We start from the raw sequence: 26,386 nt of genomic DNA, 5'->3' as shown, positions 1-26,386 counted from the left end.
ATCAGATCTACAGAGGGTCTTATCTGTTGAAAAAGGGCTTCAGCTGCTGAAGAGAACCTCATCTACTGAGGAGAGTATTTGATCGAGGCCAACACATGGCCCCTTCCTACTACATGTTTTAATTTCCATCCATAGGCGACTTGCCTGTTCAGTGATCAGTATTTACAACATGTGTATAATAAAACCTCTGTAAGTGCATGCACCAGTCAGTAACTTATCTGTAGAGCTGGGTGGTCACAGTCTTCAGGATGAGCAACCAAAACATAACTTTAAGTTTAGAAGTCACCACATATGAACAACATTACTAATAATTTGTCATGAAATGGATAACAAATTTTTTCTAGAAATCATGTAGAAGGTGATGGTGTACTGAGTCAACTGATGAGGTGTTTTAAGTTGATGCATCTCCTTATTCTCTCTGGATACAGCATGTCTAAAAAATTTTTTAATTTCATTTGCTTGCAAATATCAGGGCGCAACTGCCATTTAATTTTTCAGTAATGGATTTATATACATATATTCAAATGATTGTATTGCAGGTTTAAATGCTTTGGAAGAATAAATACAGTAAACCTTGGATTTAATGAATGATGAGGAGGGGGAAGTGGGTAGGTGGTGATGGCAATTTTGATGGATAGGGATGAGATCGTTTTGCCACAGTTGTAACACTGATGGACAATTCTGCAACCAACGAACTTTGCCTGCTGTTTCAAAACTAATTAACCCAGTAGATTTTAACCAGTATTTCACAACTACATTAAACTGTGATTTGTTAAATCAAAGGCTTACTGCACAACATTATTGTTTTGCTATGGAGTTCATGTTACAGAGCAGCAAGAATGTTAGAGTTCTGTAGTATATGTGGCTGCACTCACTCAAACTTACCCCTAATTTTGTGAAATAAATAAATTCTACTTCATATCCCACAATTTGTATTAACCCTTTCACTGTCCATCACTTAGAGCTACGTTACTGACATCAAGGTCTGTCCTGTAGATCTAAGGCATGAGCTCAGTTCTCTCAGATAAGCTATGAGTGGTAAATTTTGACCTAGATATGAGAGAATGGGTCTGTGTGGTAAGTGTGCACAGTATAAAAAAAAAAACCTGCTCTATGCAGTGCATGATGGGAAGAGCAAAACTATGATCCTATGTTTAGTTTAAAACAGCAATTTTGAGGTGTTCTCAAGGATGGCTTTTATAGTTTTATTGGCTGTTTCTTGGTATCATTTCATAAAATGGAAGACATACTACTGAAATAGACATGATTTTAGTTGGTTCCAGGACCACAAAGAAGCTTGATATCGGCTTCAAAATAGTGAAAATATTCAATTTCTGACGATTTTCCTGAGGACAGGTAAGGCCTCCCTACATCCTCCAGCCTGTTTTACAGGTTTTACTAGGTCTGGTTCAATTACTGGGATGCTGTAAACCATGGTTATATTATTTTACCTGAGAAATAGATAAATCTTTTATTTTTTATGTGATGATAAATTCAAATTGGAGAGCAAGTGTAATATAGGAGAAGCCTAGGGATGTAATTAATGAAAAAGATATGCTGCTTTAGCACCTGGAATGCCTATAGTGTTTACTTTGAACTCATATTTTTAAACCAGAATTTGTTTTTAATTTTGTATAAAATTGACCAAATCAGTGACTTCTGTGCACTTTATAGCATAGTTCTGATAGTTGAATGGGCAATTTTTTGTGCTCAATTGACAGAAGGCTTACTAACAAAATGGCTAAGAATTTGGTCTAACTGAGCACCAGAATCAGCTTAAAATAGCACTCAATTTTGGCACAAATGCTGATGTGCAAATTGCACCAAGACCACTAACTTTGCACCTGCATAATGTCTTAGTTTTATCATCAGATTTCATATTTTTGGCATCATTACTTTTGACTTTTTTTTTTTTTAGAAAAATATGGACACTGTGAGCACTTAATTTTGGGGCTCTGGACAGTGAAAGGGTTAATAAAATGCTGCATATAAGACCATGTTTTTACTGTGGTTATCCTGCTTAATAGATTATCTTGTATATATACTGACTGACATACACACACACACACACACACACACACACACACACACACACACACACACACACACACACACACACACACACACACACCACACATGCTCACATGCACGCACATGCACACACACACAAACACACTCACATGTATATTTTACTCAACAACCATCTCCTGCAAAGGTAGGGTGACCCAGAGAAAAAAACATTCATCAGCATTCACTCATTCACTGTCTTTCCAGAAGTGTGCTGCCATCACAGTCAATCACCCTCTGACTGCACCATCACCACCCACTACTTCAGAATGCAGGCACTGCCCTTTCCTCCTCTAGGACTCAAATCCATCTAACTGGTTCCTCTGAATCCTTCATAAAAGTTACCATGCTCACACTTCAACAATGCATCCATTAACAGCCACTGGTCTCAATGCACACCTCTCTTTAACACTCACATAAGCCTGCTGGATGCTCATGTTCCTAAAACTCAAAGCTTTTTGTACCCACCTCCTTCCAATCATTGCTGGGATGCCCCTTTGTCCCGTTCACTTTTCAACCCAGATTTATACACCTTCATTAACCTATCCCCATCCTATATACATGCCAAACCCCCTCAACAACCCCTCCTCAGCTTTTCTATTATACCCTTGGTTACTCTATATTGCCTTTTAATTTCTTCATTCTGAATTCTCTGCATGACATTCAAACCACACACTGCTCTTAAACATGAAAGGACCAGGAGCTGCAACTCAACTCCTGCAAACAAACAGGCATGTACATCTCCACCTCTAGTGTCATTTTCACTACAGTATTCAAACCTATGCCTCTCACCCATATAAAAATATTGGTACCATTGTACTATAGAACATTCCCTTTTTTTTTTTTTTTTAACAAGTTGGCCATCTCCCACCGAGGCAGGGTGACCCAAAAAGAAAGAAAATCCCCAAAAAGAAAATAATTTCATCATCATTCAACTCTTTCATCTCACTCACACATAATCACTGTTTTTGAAGAGGTGCTCAGAACACAACAGCTTAGAAGCATATACGTATAAATATACACAACATATCCCTCCAAACTGCCAATATCTCGAACCCCTACTTTAGAGTGCAGGCATTGTACTTCCCATTTCCAGGACTCAAGTCCGGCTATATAAAAATAACCGGTTTCCCTGAGTCCTTTCACTAAATATTACCCTGCTCACACTCCAACAGATCGTCAGGTCCCAAATACCATTCGTCTCCATTCACTCCTGTCGAATACGCTCATGCACACCTGCTGGAAGTCCAAGCCCCTCGCCCACAAAACCTCCCTTACCCCTTCCTTCCAACCTTTTTGAGGACGACCCCTACCCCACCTTCCTTCCCCTACAGATTTAAATGCTCTCCATGCCATTCTACTTTGATCCATTCTCTCTAAATGACCAAACCACCTCAACAACCCATCTTCTTTCTCTCCACAGATACTTCAACACACCTTCCACCTTTTTCCCTTAATGTTTTCTATGGTTGACATCCTCTCTTATAGACCCATCTGTTGACATGTCCATTCTTAAATATCTAAATACATCCACTTCTTCCATGGGGTCTGGACATACAGGAGGCATGTGTGAGTGTGATAGGAGTGAGTGGAGACAAATTGTTTTTGAGACTTGACAAGCTGTTGGAGTGTGAGAAAGGTAATATTTTGTGAAAGGATTCAGGAAAGCTGGTTAGCTAGACTTGAGTCATGGAGGTGAAAAGTACAGTGCCTCCACTCTAAAGGAGGGATTTGGGATATTTGTTATTTGGAGGGACATCTAAACTGTTATATTTGTGCAAGACAGTGACAGTGTGAATGATAGTGAAAGTGTTTCTTTTATGGGTCACCCTGCCTCAGCAAGAGACAGCCAGTGTGTTAAAACAATATATATATATATATATATAACATGAATAAGAAAATGTATATTTCATGTGTGTTCTCTTCATGCAAGATACCATACAATAATGCATAATGGGATTTCTTAATCATGCACAAATAATTAATACAGGAGAAATCAGGAACCCATTAAAAAACATAAGGCAAGTGCTCTTAAAACTAAATATATCCTACAACCCTGTCATGCAAAATCTCCTTTAAAACCTTCAATTCATAGGTGAACCAATCTGACATCGAACTTGCCCAACATTTTGTAACAATTTTCATAGATTTTTCCTGTATTTTCTACAAACATCATATAGAACTACACTGGTGTTAGATCATTCCTAGTCAAGACTTACTGGTGTAGCGTAACTGTCCTTCATAGAACGGGAGCGTGACGTGCTGCTGCTTACCAAACATGGAGGAGACCAGATTGTCGTCACCTGGACACAAACAACACCCACAATGGACAAGGGTTAGTCAGCAACAGTTTTCTTCACTGTTGTCACAGCTAGGTCTAGGTCTGTCTCTTGTGCTTGATGAAACTTCTGATACATTGCAAATTTAGATGAGCAGTGATCAAACTTAATTTTTTTTTTAAACACAGCAGCCATCTAATATGCCAAGGTGGTAACCCCCAAAATTTAGGTAAAACATTCACCAACATCCAATGTGTTTCCTCTATTCAGGGTCATCCAATCTCAGGGGGAGACAGTCGCTGTGTTAAAAAAATCTAAGAACATTAATATAGTCTGGGCTTACATTCACTAATAAAAGATGGAAATATTTCTAGATGACCAAAATACTTCTAATTTATTTGCTCTCCTTCACATTATAATGTAATGCTTTGATCATTAATTCTTTTAGGAACTTCATCAAGCACAATTAAAGTGTCAGTTTTGATATAGGTCTCTCTGTCTTCTGCACAATCCTCATGCCTTTCTATAAGATTCAGAGCACAGGTAACAGTTTCAGCCAATAAGTATTCCTCATATTATGTTATCAGATAGTTTAATATTGGTCAGTTGTTTATATCATGCATCTTGCAGTATTTACAAGGAATTTCTGCTTTATGATTACAGTCATTCGATATATTTACAAATTGTGCAGTATCCATGATCAAATTAAAAAACAAAAAAAATATTATAGCAGATAACAACACATAATAATATATAAATTCAACAATGGAAAAATATTACAATTATTTGAACCACTGCTTTTACAAAACTGAACAACATATAGACTCAAAATAAAATATTTCAAGCTCAAATAATGAAACTATGTAATATAGCCAATGTATCTACAGTGTATGGAATTTATGATCCTCACTTTCCTAATCATACCATCAATTATAACAGGGATTTTTTTTTATTTCAAAATAAAACCTGAACTAGTTAGTAAAGAATGACATAAGAAGTTAAAATATTTTTTGTCTCCAGTCTAATAAATAAACTAAGAACTTTCAAGTCTTGATAAAAAATATTATGCATTCTTAATTTTAGTTAAGAGCTTGCGCCCACTGGAAAAAAAGGTAAAGTGTTACACTACCATGAATTTATGAGTGCTGGCTCCATAGCCTATTCTCAGTATTATTAAACGCATTCAGCTGTGGAAGGTCCAGAGCTTGAGAGCTACCCAAGCACTCCTTAAAACACTACACAACTTGACACAACTAAGAGAAACAAGCAACTTCTAGCTACAGTTTGTCAAGATGCTGTCACTTGTCAAGTCATTTTTAAGAGTAATGGCTCCACCTTACCCTTTTGATGATGATGATTCTTGAGAATGCCTTGCACTGTTGCTCTTGCATGCATACATATTTGTTTGCAATCCTCAATTCTAAAATTATTAACTACACCTCTTCGAAAGAGGTGATGACATGCTTATATTCATCTAATAATATAATGCAAATCTAAAAATTAATTTTTCAATCAATAAGTCACTCATGAGTTTTTACTAGACTAAATATGCTGCATATAAACAACACTCAAATGTTTATGGCAAAATAAAATTTTATAAAGTTTTACTGTGAATTATAATATAAAATTTAAAGCCATGCCTAACATGCAAAGAAAAGTAACCTTGAAATTCAAATAATTAATTCTTGCTAGAGAACATTCCTGGTGTAGCACATGCTTTAATTCTGCAACAGCAGTTACTACAAAGCATTAACAGAATTTTGAAAAAAAAAATATATAAAAAGAAAACAAAAGAAGACGTCATGTGTGCCAGTCACTGTGTCATTCATAGCAGAAAAAAATGTCATTTTCAAAACCACAACAAACGGCATTAAATAATAAGAAACCCTAAAAAATCTAGTTCAAACAATAAGGTGTTAATAAGTGACACCAAACTCAGTCACTAAAATTATGTTATGGAAAACTTATGAAAGAACACACACATATTTTTGAAAATCTGCACTCAAATTTGAAATCAATCATATGCTAAGGGATAATTAAGACTGAGCTAGCAAACCCCAGTGGTTACATATAACTACCCTACCTTCAGTGCCTATAACATCACTAAGTTATAACTGCTATCAGCATAAAATTCTCAGAACATGCTGTGGAAAATTTGTAAGAATTCTGTGTGTGTGTGTGTGTGTGTGTGTGTGTGTGTGTGTGTGTGTGTGTGTGTGTGTGTGTGTGTGTGTGTGTGTGTGTGTGTGTGTGTAAGTGTGCATATGTGTGTGTATGTGTGTGTGAGTGTGTATATGTGTATATGAGTGTGTGTGTGTGTGTGTGTGTGTGTGTGTGTGTGTGTGTGTGTGTGTGTGTGTGTGTGTGTGTGTGTGTGTGTGTGTGTGCATATATGTGTGAAATGTGTATGTGTGTGTGCGCGCGTGTGCGCGTGTGCACGTACGTGTGTGTGTGTGTGTGTGTGTGTGTGTGTGTGTGTGTGTGTGTGTGTGTGTGTGTGTGTGTGTGTGTGTTTTCCATTTTCACTTTTTATTGGTTTAAAAAATGCCACCATATCTTTATTACAGTCTTTGAAAGCCGCTGCCTCTAGCATAAACGCTAGAACTGAAAATCTGCATTTTATCTCACACTGGAGGGATGAAAAATAAAATGTACGTATCGATGTGTTAATGTCTTTGTGAGAAAAGATATGGCAATACATGTAATCTATCGAAAAAGAAAAAGTATAAATGATGTTACTGAAACAATATCATACTATATATATGCACAAAAATAAAAGCAAGTAAATAACTGCTTGCATGAGACTCAAATAACATACTCATTTAAAATAATCAGCACATACAAGTAAAAACTAAAATGGATGTCAAAAATTATTAACAACCACCTAAAAAAACTTTAAGTCTTACACTGAAATATGTCTTTTATATTATTAATGATACATTACATTAAATTATACATTAAATAAAATACACATAATACATTATGCAATTTAACAATTAAAAAATTAATCTATCACTCAAAAGTCCAGTTAAATAAAGAAAAGTGATAAACTAAAAATGGCGTAAGTTATTCCAATGAATTATCCATCGAAAATGTTCCTCATAAATATAACACTGAAAAATATATATTACTGCACTAAATTCTAGTAAAAAATATATACAATAACTTACCTCCTTCATCCTCAGACTCGCTCATGAAGGTTTCATGCATAGTTTCTGGAACCACCACCTTGTACTTCTCCTCAGTAACTGTTGTTGTAGTTGTGTTTATGGTTGTTTCTGTTACAACTTTTAACGTCTCGACTACAGAGATGTAGCCGAGACGTTGAGCAATGCTGAGTGCCGTCTTGCCGTCCTGTGTCAGGAGATACAGTTCCCACATAAAATATGTACGCAGTATCACATGAACTCAAGAAAAAACTTGCCATTACAACACACAATTTATATGCCATTTAACAAAAGACTATTAAAACAGTACAGTGGACCCCCGGTTAACGATATTTTTTCACTCCATAAGTATGTTCAGGTGCCAGTACTGACCGAATTTATTCCCATAAGGAATATTGTGAAGTAGATTAGTCCATTTCAGACCCCCAAACATACACGTACAAACGCACTTACATAAATACACTTACATAATTGGTCGCATTCGGAGGTAATCGTTATGCGGGGGTCCACTGTATTGTCATATAAAAATTTAAAAAATAATATGAATCAGTAATATAATAATGCAGAAAAATATCCACATCTGGCAAAGTTTATATTTGCCGGGCAAATGGATAACTCACGTTAGTTTCTGTGTTGGGTTCAGCCTTGTTCTCTAGAAGAAGGTTAACAATCTGAGTGTGACCCTGCTGAGCTGCCTGGTGGAGTGGAGTATACCTGTTTGGGAGAAGGGAATTTTCATTTAAATACAGCATATTTGTGCATTTAGTCTACGTCAAAAAACAAAAAGGTCTAAATCCACAAATTTGAATACTAACTTTCTATTTACAAACAATAATTACAAATCAAATATGACTCCTTGGTATAAACTAATAAATTCATAAGTCTTAGAACATATTAACACAGCTTAAGACAAGACATACATTAGGCTATTTAATATATACAGTACCAAAGTATTTCATATTGTACTGTACATTTGAACCCTGGCATTCATATGCTTCATAATCCACGAGTTTTGACTCTATGTTTTTACTGAGGTTTATTTTGTGGGTAGCTTCGAACATTCATTTATTTATTTTTTATGCCTACTGTCTTTTTGTTCGTTGCATAACCCATAAATTAAAAACTAACTTTAGGATTTCATTTAGAAAATGTGATTATTCTTTCTAATATTAACCAGTTTAGAGCAATATTTAAAGACATATGGTCAAATTTTTTAAATACAGTAGAACCTTGACTTATGAGTTTAATCCGTTCCGTGACCTAGCTCATAACTCAATTTGCTCGTACATCAAATCAAAGATTAACTGAAATGCCATTAATCCATTCCAGCGGAATTCCTACTCTCGGGAGGCAAGAGAAAATACTTCAGTATAATGCTAATATTAACTCTATGGCTTATTTATCTATCACAATTGATCTAATGTGACATAATAAATAACATAGAAACATGATATATACTCTAGAATGAATAAAACATGTCATTATGTGATGAGTGGTGGCGGCGATTCCCACTCCCGTTCTGACCATATCTTCCCATGCTCTTATTATATGAGAAAATGGAGAGTTTATGAGGCTAACTGCACTAGATCACTAGTTTCATAAGGAAAATGCTGAAACAATGTATTTATAAATAAGAAATATTTTATAAAAACATAACAAAACATTACAGAGAATGTAAAGAAATAAACTGCTTTATAAAGTGTACTTACACATTTACCTTGGAGAAGAGATGCTGGCAGGGGGGCGTATGCTAACCATACCACGGGTGGGGTTTGATGGTCAGAGTCTCAAAACTCCAGACCATCGTGTTAGCCACTGGGCCAGCTAGCTTCAATAAGATTCATCCAATTAGGTATATTTCTACACCACAGGAAGGTTAGCATAGGCACCACTGTGACCACAAATGCAAGTTTTTACAGACGAATCTCCCGCTAGCATGGCCGTGACGAACTCTAGCTAACCTTCCTATGGTGTAGAAATATACCTAGTTGGATGAATCTCATTGAAGCTAGCTGGCCCAGTGGCTAATGCGACAGTCTGGAGTTTTGAGACTCTGACCATGGGATCAAACCCCACCCATGCTATGGTTTGTTTGCAATCGTGTCATTACGATGTCGTGAGTCAGGAGTATGCTCTCAGTGGCCCTATAAACCACAACAACAAAAACAATGGAGGAGTTTGTTTCATTTCGTCCTTTTTCTATCGCTTAATCACTTAACTTACTTGCTACACTCTTAATGCTACACTTTATCACTGAACTTAACTGCTACAATTTGTTTTTTATTTTTTTTCACTTCACTTTTCATTGATTTACTTGCTACACTCTTAATGCTACAACCCACAACCCACACACCTCGCTTGTGTTTATCTATGATTTCATGCTTTAATTCCACGGACATCATCCTCTTTTTCTTCTCAGCACTGTCCTTTGCACTTACTCTTTTAGGACCCATGGTTAGAAAAAATTAATTTGGCAAAATAATTGCACAAAATGCAAGCAAAACACAAGAGAAATGCTTCCACGGTGAGGTAAACACGTGCACTGCCCAGTAGATGTTGCGCCAACTAGTGGCAGTGTTCTGAAGCTCACTAATTATTATTATTACCTACCATCCGACTTACGACCAAGTTCGGTTCCGAGAAACCGGTCGTAAGTCGAAATGGTTGTAAGTCGAACTTTACTACTGAATATCAACAAAACATTTTTGTAATGACTTTATTTTATTGTTTTATTTTGGTATTTCATGTTTTACTTTACTTTTTATGCTGTTAGTACTTATTTTATACTGTAAGGTTTAGGATAAACACTTTGTACAACACAAATAGTTGTTTATTTCCCAGAAATTTGGCATAAAAAACACGGTCGTAAGTCGAGCAGGTCGTAAGTTGGATAGTAGGTGTATTATTATTATTATAATGAGGAGGCACTAAACCCATAGGATTATACAGCACCTGTGGGGGGGAGGGGATGGAAGATATTCAGGCATAATTTAGGGAACTAGAGCACAGATCCAATTCCCTATATCAAGAGCCCCTCACCAGCATCAAGGAACCTCCCTTGAGGGGGAAGCCTGCTCGTAACTTGGATTTAGGCTCATAACTCAGAGCAAAAAATCGACCAAGCAACAGCTCATATCTCAAAAAACTTGTATGTTGGGGGATTCGTAAGTCAAGGTTCCACTGTACTTGCAAAATCTCCTATTGTCCATGATTCATGTCACACTCAGGAACCCAACTTCATGAATAATGGGGTTCAACTATAAGTTAACTTGAAGTCATATTAAAATATATACTGTACTTCAACACTGGAAATGAACTAAAACATAACTCTACAGTACAGTAAAATAATAACAAGAGAATTTAGACAGAACATCAGCTGGTCTGTAACGTCCAATCTTTCTTTAAAAATATTAGGAGAAATGGGAGTATCTTATATTTAAGTTGTATAAGTAGAAGAAAAGAGAAAACAGAGTAAATGGAAACAGCTACCTGAAGTGTTTTGAAGTGGATTTCAGACCTCATTATTTTTTACTCAAATAAGCCCCAGAGGCTCTGTTTCTCCCTACCCTTATTCCAACACCCTGTACTCCCACCCCATTGTGTCACTTGCCATGACTATCATACCCATACACCCATGACCTGCCTCTCAGATTTTGTGATTACAGTGGAACTCCTATATCCACTGATTTGGTATCCACGGTTTCAGTTATCCATGGTTTACTGTGGCCCAAAAATACCTCTTAATTTTGCATAATAATGGCCCCAAAGCTGGAAAGTAGAAAAGGGCAGTTCTTTAAAGCCTAAGAGAAGCTGTGAAGTTTCCCATCTTATTGTGCATAATTTATCAATTAAACTTTATAATAGGTATGCACAGGACTTATATATAGGGTTTGCTACTATCCACGGTTTCGGTATCCATGGCAGGCCCTCAGAACATATCTCCTGTGGATACAGGGGTCCTACTGTACATATTAGTTTGTGTTTTAGTGATACTGTAAATTAAAAACTGATTAAAACAATATTAAATTCTAGAACTGGAATTTAATATTATGTTAATCAGTGAAGGGATTATTAAGTAGTCATTTAAGAAGGACTGACTGGTTTACATAAAAATAATTATCTTGACATTCCCCTTAATACAAGCCGAAAGGTAAGCTGCATATAAGCCAGAATTATTGTTTATAAAACACACCCAGAATAAAAGAATCTGCACGTGCAACCTCAAAATTCTTCTTCTGGCAAGTTTTGTTTATGATTTATGATCAGTATTAATTTTTCTATACACAACTAAGTTACTATAATATTGCCAACTCACAGAACAGTGGGATTTGAACCCACAGCAAGCCAACAATCCACTGTATCATGCTAGGCTAAGATTCATTCAACTAAGTGTATTTCTATATACGTTAGGTCACATCTGTGATCTCGTTGTTATTCATATATGTATTTAGTCAATTAACCACTTGAAAATTTATTTTTAAAAATAAGACCTGACTTAACTCATTAATAATTAAACAGGTAAATGAATCTCAGTATCAGCCTGAAAAAATTATTAAAAACTATCTTTTTCATAATTTATATATAAAAAAATCAGCTTACCAAGATATAATTTCAATAAGAGTACAGGTGAGTTTTTGTATGTCATATATTATTCTGTCTATGCTCACATGTGTTCCCGGGCCAACTAATTAATAACACTGGCGGTGCCACACCACACCAGCATTTATCTTATCACTGTTATCTCTAATATGAGGAGGCTATCAGGTATGAGCAATCATTTGTGCCATTAATGATGTCAGCTCAAGAATTTAAATATAATCTAAACCAATATTTAGTATTATTTTTACTGACATCATTGCTACTAAGGCAACAGGATGGCCTTGCTATATTGTATTTGTGTAACACAGTAAATTTTAATTTGATGATAAAAAGGTGCAAGTGGGCGAGCTTCAGATGATATATATATCTTATTTCATTTTTTATTTGAAATCTGTAAATATTTTTCCATTTCTTTCTGTCACCAATATAATTATCCCAAAAGAGGAAAAACACATTAGCTACTCTTCACATGAATAAATCATAAGTACAATACTTCCATATTAATTTTATCTAAATAAGTTTTTATTCCTTATCTATGGTCTTTTCATAACAGCAACTCAAATGATTTTTTTTCTAAACCAATACTGTACACTGGTCACAAAACACTACTGTGTGGTCTTCTTTTTTTGTATATGAAATAGGAACCTACCATCACATTTTGAGATGTTAACTTTTGGGGTGTGGCAGTGATAAGCCAAGGGAAGACCTCAGTCAAATGGCGAGATGCTCTACAGAGTGAGTCATGAAATGAGTAAGATTTCCCTCGCAAGAAATTTTGATATTTCTCCTCACACGTGTAATACTAGCACCACATGTACCTAACTATATCCTCTTTCAAAAGTATAAGTTATGTGATAATGTAGATGTCCATATAAACAAAGGATAATCATTTCAAAATAGCATTGAGTTTGTATATTTTAGAATCATACAGAATCTAAAGGTAGAAAGTTGAAAGTGAACATAGAAAAGAGTAAGGTGATGAGGGTATCAAATGATTTAGATAAAGAAAAAATGGATATCAAATTGGGGAGGAGGAGTATGGAAGAAGTGAATGTTTTCAGATATTTGGGAGTTGACGTGTCAGTGGATGGATTTATGAAAGATGAGGTTAATCATAGAATTGATGAAGGAAAAAAGGTGAGTGGTGCGCTGAGGTATATGTGGAGACAAAAAACATTATCTATGGAGGTAAAGAAGGGAATGTACGGAAGTATAGCAGTACCAACACTCTTACATGGGTGTGAAGCTTGGGTTGTAAATATTGCAGCGAGGAGGCGGTTGGAGGTAGTGGAGATGTCATGTCTAAGGGCAATGTGTGGTGTAAATATTATGCAGAAAATTCAGAGTGTGGAAATTAGGAGAAGACATGGAGTTAATAAAAGTATTAATCAGAGGGCTGAAGAGGGGTTGTTGAGGTGGTTTGGTCATTTAGAGAGAATGGATCAAAGTAGAATGACATGGAGAGCATTTAAATCTGTAGGGGAAGGAAGGCGGGGTTGGGGTTGTCCTCGAAAAGGTTGGAAGGAGGGGTAAAGGAGGTTTTGTGGGCGAGGGGCTTGGATTTAAAGAAAGCGTGCGTGAGCATGTTAGATAGGAGTGAATGGAGACGAATGGTATTTGGGACCTGACAAGCTGTTGGAGTGTGAGCAGGGTAATACTTAGTGAAGGGATTCAGGGAAACCAGCTATTTTTATATAGCCGGACTTGAGTCCTGGAAATGGGAAGTACAATGTCTGCACTTTAAAGGAGGGGTTTGGGATATTGGCAGTTTGGAGGAATATGTTGTGTATCTTTATATGTATATGCTTCTAAACTCTTGTAATCTGAGCACCTCTGCAAAAACAGTGATTATGTGTGAGTGAGGTGAAAGTGTTGAATGATGATGAAAGTATTTTCTTTTTGGGTCACCCTGCCTCGGTGGGAGACAGCCAACTTGTTAAAAAAAATATATATATAGTAAATATATACAGTGGACCCCCCGCATACCGATGGCATCACATAACGATTAATCCGCATACCGCTTGCTTTAATCGCAAAAATTTTGCCTCGCATACCGCTTAAAAACCCGCTCACCGATTTTCGTCTGAGACGCGTCCAATGTGCACCCTCAGCCAGCCTCACATGTGCCGCCGGTGGCATTGTTTACCAGCCAGCCTCCGCGGTAACATCCAAGCATACAATCGGAATATTTTGTATTATTACAGTGTTTTCGGTGCTTTTTCTGGAAAATAAGTGACCATGGGCCCCAAGAAAGCTTCTAGTGCCAACCCTACAGCAATAAGGGTGAGAATTACAATAGAGATGAAGAAAAAGATCATTGATAAGTATGAAAGTGGAGTGCGTGTCTCCGAGCTGGCCAGGTTGTATAATAAACCCCAATCAACCAACGCTACTATTGGTGGTACAGCTGCTGCTGCTGCTGCACTGTCAGCTGCTGCTGCTGCTGTAGCATCGTCTGCTGCTGCTGCTGCTGTAGCATCGTCTGCTGCTGCTGCTGCTGTAGCATCGTCTGCTGCTGCTGTAGCATCGTCTGTTGCTGTTGTACCACCGTCAGCTGCTGCTGCTGCTGCTGCTGCTGTAGCATCGTCTGCTGCTGCTGCTGCTGCTGTAGCATCGTCTGCTGCTGCTGTAACATCGTCTGTTGCTGCTGTAGCATCGTCTGCTGCTGCTGTAGCATCGTCTGTTGCTGCTGTACCACCGTCAGCTGCTGCTGCTGCTGTAGCATCGTCTGCTGCTGCTGTAGCATCGTCTGCTGCTGCTGTAGCATCGTCTGTTGCTGCTGTACCACTGTCAGCTGCTGCTGCTGCTGTAGCACCGTTGTTGGTGTGGCTTATTGAGAATACCAAGAAACAATTAACCCCAGAGGATTTGCCACCCAGGATAACCCAAAAAAGTAAGTGTCATCGAAGACTGTCTAACTTATTTCCATTGGGGTCCTTAATCTTGTCTCCCAGGATGCAACCCACACAAGTCGACTAACACCCAGGTGAACAGGGAAAAATGCCTGGAACTAGTGCTCATATTGGTGAATTTAAAGCCAGCAAAGGTTGGTTTGAGAGATTTAAGAATCGTAGTGGCATACACAGTGTGATAAGGCCTGTTCTGGAAGAAAATGCCAAACAGGACCTACAGTACTCAGGAGGAAAAGGCACTCCCAGGACACAGTGTCTCATCAGTCATTGCTGCATCTTCAATAAAGGTAAGTGTCATTTATTCTTCATTTAGTAAACTAGTACATGCACAATATATACTGTGCATGTACTACTCTACTATTGTGCATGTATCCTTCTCTTTGTGTGTAGGAAAATGTATATTTCATGTGGTAAAATTTTTTTTTTCATACTTTTGGGTGTCTTGCACGGATTAATTTGATTTCCATTATTTCTTATGGAGAAAATTCATTCGCATACCGATTATTTCGCATAACAATGACCCCTCTTGTACGGATTAAAATCAGTATGCGGGGGTCCACTGTACAGTGGTCCCTCGTTTTTCGTAATTAATCCGTTCCTGGAGCCGTTACTATAAACAAAATTTACGATTTGCGAATCAATTTTCCCCATAAGAAATAATGTAAATACAATTAATCTATTCCTGACACCCAGAAGTATTAAAACAAAAAAATTTTTTACATGAAATATACATATAGTACATAAACAATACAATGGGAAATGATGAATGAAACATTAACAGCATAACACTTACCTTTATTGGAGATTCTTCTTAGTGTATGGGAGACTGGAGGAGGAGAGAGATAGAATTGTTTACAGTTTGGAAGGGGAATCCCCTTCCAGCAACACCTCAGGTACCAATTGCTTCTCTGGGGTTGCTTCTCTTCTCTGTTTCTTAATGTCACTAGGACCACCTTGAGAGTCACTCTAGTCCTGTCTCGCAAAGTAACTGTGGAGAGAGCTCTGTTTCTGGCGTCTCTTTAGCACTTCCCGAAAATGGCCCAAGACTTTGTCACTAAACATATTTCTCACCTTCTTTACCACAGGCTTGGCACTAGGAGCTTTCTTTGGAGCCATGGTAGCTTATTTAGTAATTGCAAGCACTAAAATGAGTGGAATATTATGAAATATTTCGTAGGAGCACTTGAGGGGACCTTCACTCACTGGTAAACAATGCCAGACTGGCTGGGTTGGGAGGCCGCCCCAGCTCACACCGTGCGTACGCGTCCCGGATGAACTACTATTCGCGAGTCAACCTATGAAAAGCGAGTCCATGTTTATACGAAAATACCCCTATGATTGGCGAAATTTACGATTGCCGAGAACTACGAAAAGCGAGGGACCACTGTATATGTATTTTTAAGAATGCACTGCTAGAGTGCACAGCAGAGGTTTGTGGATATAGGAGAGTGGGTGTAGGTGGGAAGAGGAATGATTGGTGGAAGGATGAGGCAAAAAATGTGGTAAGAAAACAAAACAAAAACAAAATATGAGAGGTTTTTGCAATGTACAGGTTATAGATGGACTACAGCGCAAAGGGAAAATAAGAGGGAGGTTAAAAGAGTGGCACAGGAACACTAAAGAAAAGCCAACGAGAGAATGGCCGAGTCTTTATCAACAAATTTTGCTGAGAATAAGAACCTGTTTTGGAGAGAGAAGGTGAGGAAGCCTAGAGAGCAAATGAACCTTGCAGATAAAAACAAAAGAGAAATGATATTAGATAGGGAAGATGAAGGTAATTAAATTGAGAGGTTATTTTGATGATTGGTTAAATGTTAGTGATGAAAAGGAGGTGTTGATTTCATGCCCGGGGGCAGAGAATAACATCGTAAAAAAAGAGTGAGGAAGGGTCTGCAGTGGATGCAGGGAAAGTGGGAGAAGCAGTGAAAAGAATAAAAAAGGGTAGAAGTATATAGGATAGACAGAATTAAGACTTAGATGTTAAAGGCAGATGGAAACAGAGTTGGGGTGGTTGATGTGAGTGTTTGCTATGCGCACGAAAAAAGAGAAGGTAATAAAGGATTGGAAGAGAGTATGCATAGTTCCTTTGTATAGAGGAAAAGAGGACAAGAGAGAATGTAAGAATTATAGGGAGGATAAGCCTACTGAGTATACCAGGTAAAGTTTATAGCAGAATTATGATTGAAAGGGGTAGAGGTAAGACAGAAAATAGGATTCCTGAGGGGCAGGGAGGGTTTAGGAATCATAGGAGATGTGTAGACCATATAATATAAATGAGCAGTATTTAGATAAAGGTAAAGAGCTGTTTGATGCATTTATGGATTTACAAAAGGTATATGATAGGGCTATATAAGGTATATAAGGTACATGATGGATTTATGAATGATGAGGTTAATCATAGAACTGATGAAGGAAAAAAGGTGAGTGGTGCATTGAGGTATATATGGAGACAAAAAAACGTTACCTATGGAGGCAAAGAAGGGAATGTATAAAAGTATAGTAGTACCAACACTATTATATGGGTGTGAAGCTTGGCTTGTAAATACTGCAGCGGGGAGGCGGTTGGAGGCAGTGGAGATATCTTGTCTAAGGGTAATGTGTGGTGTGAATATTATGCAGAAAATTCGGAGTGTGGAAATTAGGAGAAGGTGTGGAGTTAATAAAAGTATTAGTCAGAGGGCTGAAGAGGGGTTGATGAGGTGGTTTGGTCATTTCGAGAGAATGGATCAAAGTAGAATGACATGGAGAGCATACAAATCTATAGGGGAAGGAAGGCGGGGTAGGGGTCGTCCTCAGAAAGGTTGGGGGGGGGGGGTAAAGGAGGTTTTGTGGGCAAGGGGCTTGGACTTCCAGCAAGCGTGTGTGAGCGTGTTAGATAGAAGTGAATGGAGATGAATGGTATTTGGGACCTGACGAGCTGTTGGAGTGTGAGCAGGGTAATATTATGTGAAGGGATTCAGGGAAACTGGTTATTTTTATAGTCGGACTTGAGTCTTGGAAATGGGAAGTACAATGCCTGCACTTTAAAGGAGGGTTTTGGGATATTGGCAGTTTGGAGGGATATGTTGTGTATCTTTATACATATATGCTTCTAATTATGTGTGAGTGAGTGATAATGTGTGAGTGAGGTGAAAGTGTTGAATGATGATGAAAGTATTTTCTTTTTGGGGATTTTCTTTTTTGGGTCACCCTGCCTCGATGGGAGACGGCCGACTTGTTAAAAAAAAAAAAAAATATGATAGGGTGGATGGGAGAGCCATGTGGCAGATGCTGCCAATGTATGGAATAATAGATAAGTTGCTAAAGGCAGTTAAGAGTTTTTATGCAGAGAGTGCAACTCAGGTTAGAGTTATGTAGCAGGTATGGGGGACTAGTTTTCCATTGAAAGTAGGACTTAGACAGGCATACATGATGTCATCATGGAAGTTTAACATATTAAAAAATTGAGTTGTAGAAGTGAATGCCAGGGTGTTGGGAAGGGATGCAGAATTAAAAGATACTGGATCTGAGACAAAGTGAGAGTTGTCACAGTTACTTTTTTGTTGGTGGATGAATTTGGGAGAATGTATACAAGAAGGAAATTAAAAGTGAATTAGAAAAGGGCAATGAGAGATGACTATCAGTCTGAAGGGAGGTGAACATGTCAGCAAACAGTTCTATGAAAGATTTGGTGAATCACAGAATAGATGAGGGGGGAAAAGGTGGGTGGTGTGTTGAAGTTTCAGTGGAAGAAAAAAAAAAAAAAAGGAATGCACCAGAGTACTGTTGTACTAATATCTTTATATGGGTGTGAGACATGGGTTTTGAATGCTGCAGTGAGAAGGAGGCCAGAGATAGTGAAGATGTCATGTTTAAGAGTTATGTGTGGTGTAAAAATCATGCAGAGAATTCGAAGTGCAGAAATTAAAAGGCAATGTGGAGGCCACCAGAGGTATAATTAAAAGAGCCACAGTGAGGTTGAAGTGGTTTAGGCATGTCAAGAGGCTAGAGAGGAATAACATGATGATGAAGGTGTATAAATCTGGGTGGAAGAAGTAGGGGATAGGGGTTATCCCAGAAACAGATAAAGGGAGGGGGCAAAAAAACAAAAAAAAAGGCCTTGAGATTTAGGAGCTTAAGTGTCCAGCTTCCTACTGTGAGCATATAAGATAGGTGTCAGTAGAGAAAAGTGGTTTTTAATGGATGTGCCATTGGAATGTGAGCAAGGTAACTCTTGCAAAAGAATTCAAGGGAGTGATTAGCTGGACTTTAGTCCTGGAAGTGGAAAGGGCATTGACTGTACTCTAAAGGAGAGGTGGAGATGTTAGAGAGAGGGTAATTGATTCAGCACACTAATGTCAGCAAACGGTGCCCCGTGGCCTGGTGGCAAAAGCTCTTGTTTCACACGGTGAGGGTCTGGGTTCGATTCCCAGCAAAGGAGTGGAAACACTGGATGTGTTTCCTTACACCAGTTGTCTATGTTCACCCATCAGTAAAATGGGTACCTGGGTGTTAGTTGACTGGTGTGGGTCACATCCTGGAACAAAACTGACCTAATTTGCCAGAAATGCTCTACATAACAAGTGGCTTTCCATACATGTCAGTGATGTCAGCCAGGCCTGTATACCTTGTACAATTAGTAAATAAAGATATTATTATTTTTTTTTTTCAACAAGTCAGCCGTCTCCCACCGAGGCAGGGTGACCCAAAAAGAATGTCCCCAAAAAGAAAATACTTTCATCATCATTCAACATTTTCACCTCATTCACTGTTTTTGCAGAGGTGCCCTGAATACAACAGTTTAGAAGTATATACGTATAAAGAATACACAATATATCCCTCCAAACTGCCAATATCCCAAGCCCCTCCTTTAGAGTGCAGGCACTGTACTTCCCATTTCCAGGACTCAAGTCCAGTTATATAAAATAACCGGTTTCCCTGAATCCCTTCACTAAATATTACCCTGCTCACACTCCAACAGATCGTCAGGTCCCAAATACCATTTGTCTCCATTCACTCCTATCTAACACGCTCACGCACGCTTGCTGGAAGTCCAAACCCCTCGCCCACAACACCTCCTTTACCCCCTCCCTCCAACCTTCTCGAGGACAACCCCTACCCCACCTTCCTTCCCCTACAGATTTATATGCTCTCCATGTCATTCTACTTTGATCCATTCTCTCTAAATGACCAAACCACCTCAACAAACCCTCTTCATCCCTCTGACTAACACTTTTATTAACTCCACACCTTCTCCTAATTTCCACACTCCGAATTTTCTGCATAATATTTACACCACACATTGCCCTTAGACAGGACATCTCCACTGCCTCCAACTGCCTCCTCGCTGCAGCATTTACAACCCAAGCTTCACACCCATGTAAGAGTGTTGGTACTACTATACTTTCATACATTCCCTTCTTTGCCTCCATAGATAACGTTTTTTGTCTCCACATACACCTCAATGCACCACTCACCTTTTTTCCTTCATCAATTCTATGATTAACCTCATCCTTCATAAATCCATCTGCTGGCACATCAACTCCCAAATAACTAAAAACATTCACTTCTTCCATACTCCTCCTTCCCAATTTGATATCCAATTTTTCTTTATCTAAATCATTTGATACCCTCATCACCTTACTCTTTTCTATGTTCACTTTCAACTTTCTACCTTTACACACACTCCCAAATTCGTCCACTAACCTTTGCAGTTTTTCTTTAGAATCTCCCATAAGCATAGCATCATCAGCAAAAAGTAACTTTGTCACTTCCCATTTTGTATTTAATTCCCCATAATTTAATCCCACCCCTCTCCCGAACACCCTAGCATTTACTTCTCTTACAACCCCATCTACAAATATATTAAACAACCATGGTGACATTACACATCCCTGTCTAAGACCTACTTTTACCAGGAAGTAGTCTCCCTCTCTTACACACACCCTAACCTGAGCCTCACTATCTTCATAAAAACTCTTTACAGCATTTAGTAACTTACCACCTATTCCATATATACATGCAACATCTGCCACACTGCTTCCCTATCCACTCTATCATATGCCTTTTCTAAATCCATAAATGCAATAAAAACTTCCCTACCTTTATCTAAATACTGCTCACATATATGCTTCAATGTAAACACTTGATCTACACATCCCCTACCCACTCTAAAACCTCCTTGCTCATCTGCAATCCTACATTCTGTCTTACCTCTAATTCTTTCAATAATAACCCTACCGTACACTTTTCCTGGTATACTCAGTAAACTTATTCTTATTATTATTATTATTATTATTATTATTATTATTATTATTATTATTATTATTATTATAAAAAAAAACAGTGATTGACTGAATGAGGGCAAATGTGCTTTTTGCTTTGTGTTCCCTACCTTGGTGGGAGATGACTGTTGAAGTTATAAAAGAAGTCCTCCTACCTTGATGGGAGATGACTGTTGAAGTTATAAAAGAAGTCCTCCTACCTTGATGGGAGATGACTGTTGAAGTTATAAAAGAAGTCCTCCTACCTTGGTGGGAGATGACTGTTGAAGTTATAAAAGAAGTCCTCCTACCTTGGTGGGAGATGACTGTTGAAGTTATAAAAGAAGTCCTCCTACCTTGGTGGGAGATGACTGTTGAAGTTATAAAAGAAGTCCTCCTACCTTGGTGGGAGATGACTGTTGAAGTTATAAAAGAAGTCCTCCTACCTTGGTGGGAGATGACTGTTGAAGTTATAAAAGAAGTCCTCCTACCTTGGTGGGAGATGACTGTTGAAGTTATAAAAGAAGTCCTCCTACCTTGGTGGGAGATGACTGTTGAAGTTATAAAAGAAGTCCTCCTACCTTGGTGGGAGATGACTGTTGAAGTTATAAAAGAAGTCCTCCTACCTTGGTGGGAGATGACTGTTGAAGTTATAAAAGAAGTCCTCCTACCTTGGTGGGAGATGACTGTTGAAGTTATAAAAGAAGTCCTCCTACCTTGGTGGGAGATGACTGTTGAAGTTATAAAAGAAGTCCTCCTACCTTGATGGGAGATGGCCATTGAGGTAAAACAAAATATATATATAAAAATTAATAAAGATCTGTGTCTGTCACACAAAGTAAATAAAAATATGAGGCAACTAACCCAAGCTGAGTAGTGGAGTCAACCTTAACTCCGTGTTGTAATAAGAAGCGCACCATATTCATCTGGCCAAAATGACAGGCAACATGAAGTGGTGTGTAGCCAGCTTTTGTTGATGGATCAATCTTTAAAAAAGCAAAAATTCTCTTTAAGAAATGGATTTGTAATGAATGCAACTACATGTTACTGACACTACAGTATTTTATTAATAAAAATGTGTTAAGAACACAAGATACCCTATTTACCAAGTAGTATTCCACTACAACTGATAAGAAGTAGGACCCCATAAAAAGATTTAAACATAACTAGCAATAAAACTGACACTCAAGGGTACCAAGCCAACAATTTGGACCCAGCAGTATGAATAATATACTCATTGAATATACTAATCAAAATCAATGTTTTCCATATTAAAATTAATATCAAATTTCCTTAACTGCCACACGCACACAAATAAGCTCTTGGCAGTACAGCATACCATTTTCTCTCCACATGAAAGCTTATCAAACTGTCAATGATTCATTCCTACTAAGATTTTTAATTATAAAAATTTAAAAAAAAAAAAAAATAAGTGGGTCACACTTACCACTCTGATCTTATCTACATTCTCGCTAATTATAGTAAACTTCATCAATGACACAGTTTACTAGACTGGTTATAGAACTATCAATAAAATAAAGTCAGTATTAATGATACAGAAAACACACCTACTCACTCCTGACAAAACACCCAATTTTGCTTAAGCACATGATAAATAAAAACTTTAACCTCACCTGGGCACCGTGCTTGACTAAAATGGCAGCAACATTGACACGATCCTCCTGCGCACACAAATGTAGTGGCGTCAAACCATTTTTAGCACAAGCGCCTGGTGCAGCATTGTGTTCAATCAGCAGTGTTGCCATGTCTGTATGTCCCTCCTGAAAATTTTAAAATGTTATATTAATATTCTGAAATTAATAACTAATTACAAGAATTAACCTCTTAAAAATTTAATATCTTATTATATATTATAATCATAACTAAGCGATAACCCACCAGCGCATGAAATTACCGCCTCCCTTCCTTCATCAAAATATTCCCTCACAGAAGAGGTACAAAGGAAACAAAGGGCCATACAGGATATTGCAAAAAAACCCAAAATATTCCTATTCCTACACAAAATCCAAGCTAAGAACTGCCTGTAGAATTGGACCACTACTGAGAGATTCATATACTGACAATGAACAAGAAATTAGTGAAATCCTAAAAGAACAGTATGAGTCGGTGTTCAGAAACCCACTACATGACAGCAAGGTAGAAAATGCAGAAATATTTTTCACTCCAGAAGAAGGCTGCACAGACCAACTAACTGACATTAGTACAAATCCCATGGTTTTCGAAAAAGAAATGGAAAACATGCCCACTCACTCAGCACCTGGACCAGATTCACGGAAAGCTCTATTTATAAAGAAGTGCAAAGTACCACTAGCACGACCCCTCAGTATTCTTTGGAGAAAGAGCTTAGATCTATGTGAAATACCAGAGGCCTTAAAGAGTGCAGATATAGCTCCTTTGCATAAGGGAGGTAGTAGAGCACTAGCTAAAAATTACAGACCAGTAGCCCTAACCTCTCACATCATAAAAATTTTTGAAAGAGTGATAAGACTGCAGATTACAAATTTCATGGACCATAACCCGAACCAGCATGGTTTTAGAGCAGGACGATCATGCCTGTCACAGCTGCTGAGCCATTATGACAGAATTACGGAGGCATTGGAAGACGACCAAAATACAGATGTGATTTACACAGATTCTGTAAAGGCGTTTGCCAAATGCGATCATGGAGTGATAGTGCACAAAATGAAGGGCAAGGGCATTACGGGGAAGGTAGGCAGATGGATTTTCGGGTTCCTAACACACAGAACACAGATGGTAGTAGTGAACAGGACAAGATCCAGCATCAGCGAGGTCAAAAGCTCAGTGCCCCAAGGCACTGTCCTGGCACCTCTGCTGTTTCTCATCCTCATAGCAGACACAGACAAATTACCCGGCACACTTCTGTATCATCATTTGTAGATGACACTAATATAAGCATGAAAGTCACCACGGTAGAGGACACTGAAAAAGTACAGGAAGACATAAACAGGGTTTTCCAGTGGGCAGTGGAAAACAACATGACGTTCAATGGTGATACGTTCCAGCTGCTTAGGTATGGAAAGAATGAAGAACTCAAATGGAACACTATATACAAAACTCAAGAGGGTCACCAAATAGAACATAAGGACACGTAAAAGACCTGGGAATAATTATGTCAGCGGACCTTTCTTTTAAAGACCATAACACGGCAAAGATCACGACAGCCAGGAAGATGACGGGGTGGGTACTGAGAACTTTAAAAACAAGGGAAATAATGCTGATGGTGACACTCTTCAAATTGCTAGTGCTCCCTCACTTAGAATATTGCTCAGTGCTGACGACCCCGTTCAAAGCAGGAGATCATTTACAGCTCACACTGAACCTGTAAAGCACCTAAACTACTGGGAATGCCTGCAAGTCTTGAATATGTATTCATTGGAGCGGAGGAGAGAGAGATATATAATAATATATACCTGGTAGTATAGTTTGGAGGGATATATTGTTTATTTTTATACATATATACTTCTACACAAATAACCCGCACATAAAAGAGAGAATAACAAAAAGGCACAATACCGTGACTGGAACGATACACAACTAACCCGCACATAAAAGAGAGAAGCTTACGACGACGTTCCTGGTGTCTACTCTATTTCTTGCTCCTCCTGTCCTCTTCAATACTTCAGAGAAACTGGTCGATCTCTTTCTGACAGACTTAGGGAGCACAAAAATAGTGTTAGGCTTGCCGACACTAACAATGCTCTTTTCTGTCACATCAGAGATCATAGCCATCCTATTGACTGGTCTTCTGCTAAAACTGTCTTCCCTACTTCCAACTCGAACAGTCGCCGTCTAGTTGAATCCTCTCTAATACACAACTTTCCTTGTATGAACCTTAGCCCTGGCTTTGTCTCTGTAGATGCCTTCCTCTCCCACTACATTGTAAAATGCTCCAAACTTCAGAACACCCGTGACTTAACCTGAATCCTCATTTTTCTTTCTTTTTCTTCTTCCTCTTCCCCTTTCCTCTTTCCTTTTCTCCTCTGGGTTGTCTTTCTCTCTCCTGTCTCGTGTTTCTGTTCCTTCTTCATTTATTTTATTTCACCACTTCCCCTTTCACGCACCTCTGTGCGCTTGCTCTCCCTCTGTGGGCATCTAGCTCTCTTGCAGTGCTCCCCTTCCTTTGTTTTTGACTGGCTCGTCATCCTTATTTCCCACTTCTACCACTACCACTACTACTACCTCTTCTTCTTCTACTACTACTACAACTACTGATGAAATTAAGACACATGTGCGGCGTCTGGTTGTCTTTGTTGTGGACGTTTCGCCATCCAGTGACTGGCTGGATGGCGAAACGTCTACGATGGTGATGCCCGGGTGTTGTGCATGTGTCTTAATTTCATCTTGTCGGTATTATATACAATTCTTGTACTACTACTACTACTACTACTACTACTACTACTACTACCTCCACCTCTTCCTGCCTATATATAGCCGTCCTGCTCCACCTCTGTTAGTGTGACTTTGTCAATGGTCCAAGTCGGACCGAAACGTCGTCGTAAGCTTCTCTCTTTTATGTGCGGGTTATTTGTGTAAAAGAGAGAAGCTTACGACGACGTTTCGGTCCGACTTGGACCATTGACAAAGTCACGCTAACAGAGGTGGAGCAGGACGGCTATATATAGGCAGGAAGAGGTGGAGGTAGTGGTAGTAGTAGTAGTAGTAGTAGTAGCAGTAGTAGTAGTACAAGAATTGTATATAATACCGACAAGATGAAATTAAGACACATGCACAACACCCGGGCATCCCCATCGTAGACGTTTTGCCATCCAGCCAGCCACTGGATGGCGAAACGTCCACAACAAAGACAACCAGACGCCGTTTCCTTTCCTTGATGTCCATGTCCACCGCTCAGATACAGGTTTTTCCTTTTCCGTTTACCGTAAACCTATGCACAGTGGCATGTACATTCACTACTTTTCCTATCATGCTTCCCCTGTCAAGAAAAGTGTTCTTATCTCCCTCTTTCTCCGTGCCCTCCGCATCTGTGATCCTCAGTTCCTTCCAGCAGAAATTTCCACTCTTCATAATTCGTTCTCCCGTCTTGGCTACCCTTCCCATTTCATAGACTCTGCCCTCTC

At 38.5% G+C, this 26,386-nt stretch overlaps 1 protein-coding gene across 21 annotated transcripts in view; it reads right to left on the bottom strand.

The window, feature by feature from the left end:
- The window catches only part of LOC128689421 (ankyrin-2), a 989,227-nt gene that overhangs the window by 323,654 nt on the left and 639,187 nt on the right, over positions 1–26,386 (bottom strand). For 19 of the 21 annotated variants that reach the window (XM_070086289.1, XM_070086296.1, XM_070086297.1 and 16 more), the window contains 5 exons: positions 22,901–23,047; positions 22,131–22,252; positions 8,134–8,227; positions 7,517–7,700; positions 4,287–4,370 (listed from right to left, as the gene is read on the bottom strand). In XM_070086289.1, coding sequence (XP_069942390.1) covers positions 4,287–4,370; positions 7,517–7,700; positions 8,134–8,227; positions 22,131–22,252; positions 22,901–23,047 — 631 coding nt within the window. The remainder of the gene's footprint in view (positions 1–4,286; positions 4,371–7,516; positions 7,701–8,133; positions 8,228–22,130; positions 22,253–22,900; positions 23,048–26,386) is intronic. The other 2 variants (XM_070086299.1, XM_070086293.1) reach the window with 1 other exon arrangement.

This window comes from Cherax quadricarinatus, chromosome 18 (genome assembly GCF_038502225.1).
Source record: "Cherax quadricarinatus isolate ZL_2023a chromosome 18, ASM3850222v1, whole genome shotgun sequence".
Taxonomy (NCBI): Eukaryota; Metazoa; Arthropoda; class Malacostraca; order Decapoda; family Parastacidae; genus Cherax; species Cherax quadricarinatus.
Note: the sequence above shows the minus strand (reverse complement) of the source record. Positions and strands in the feature narration are given on the sequence as shown.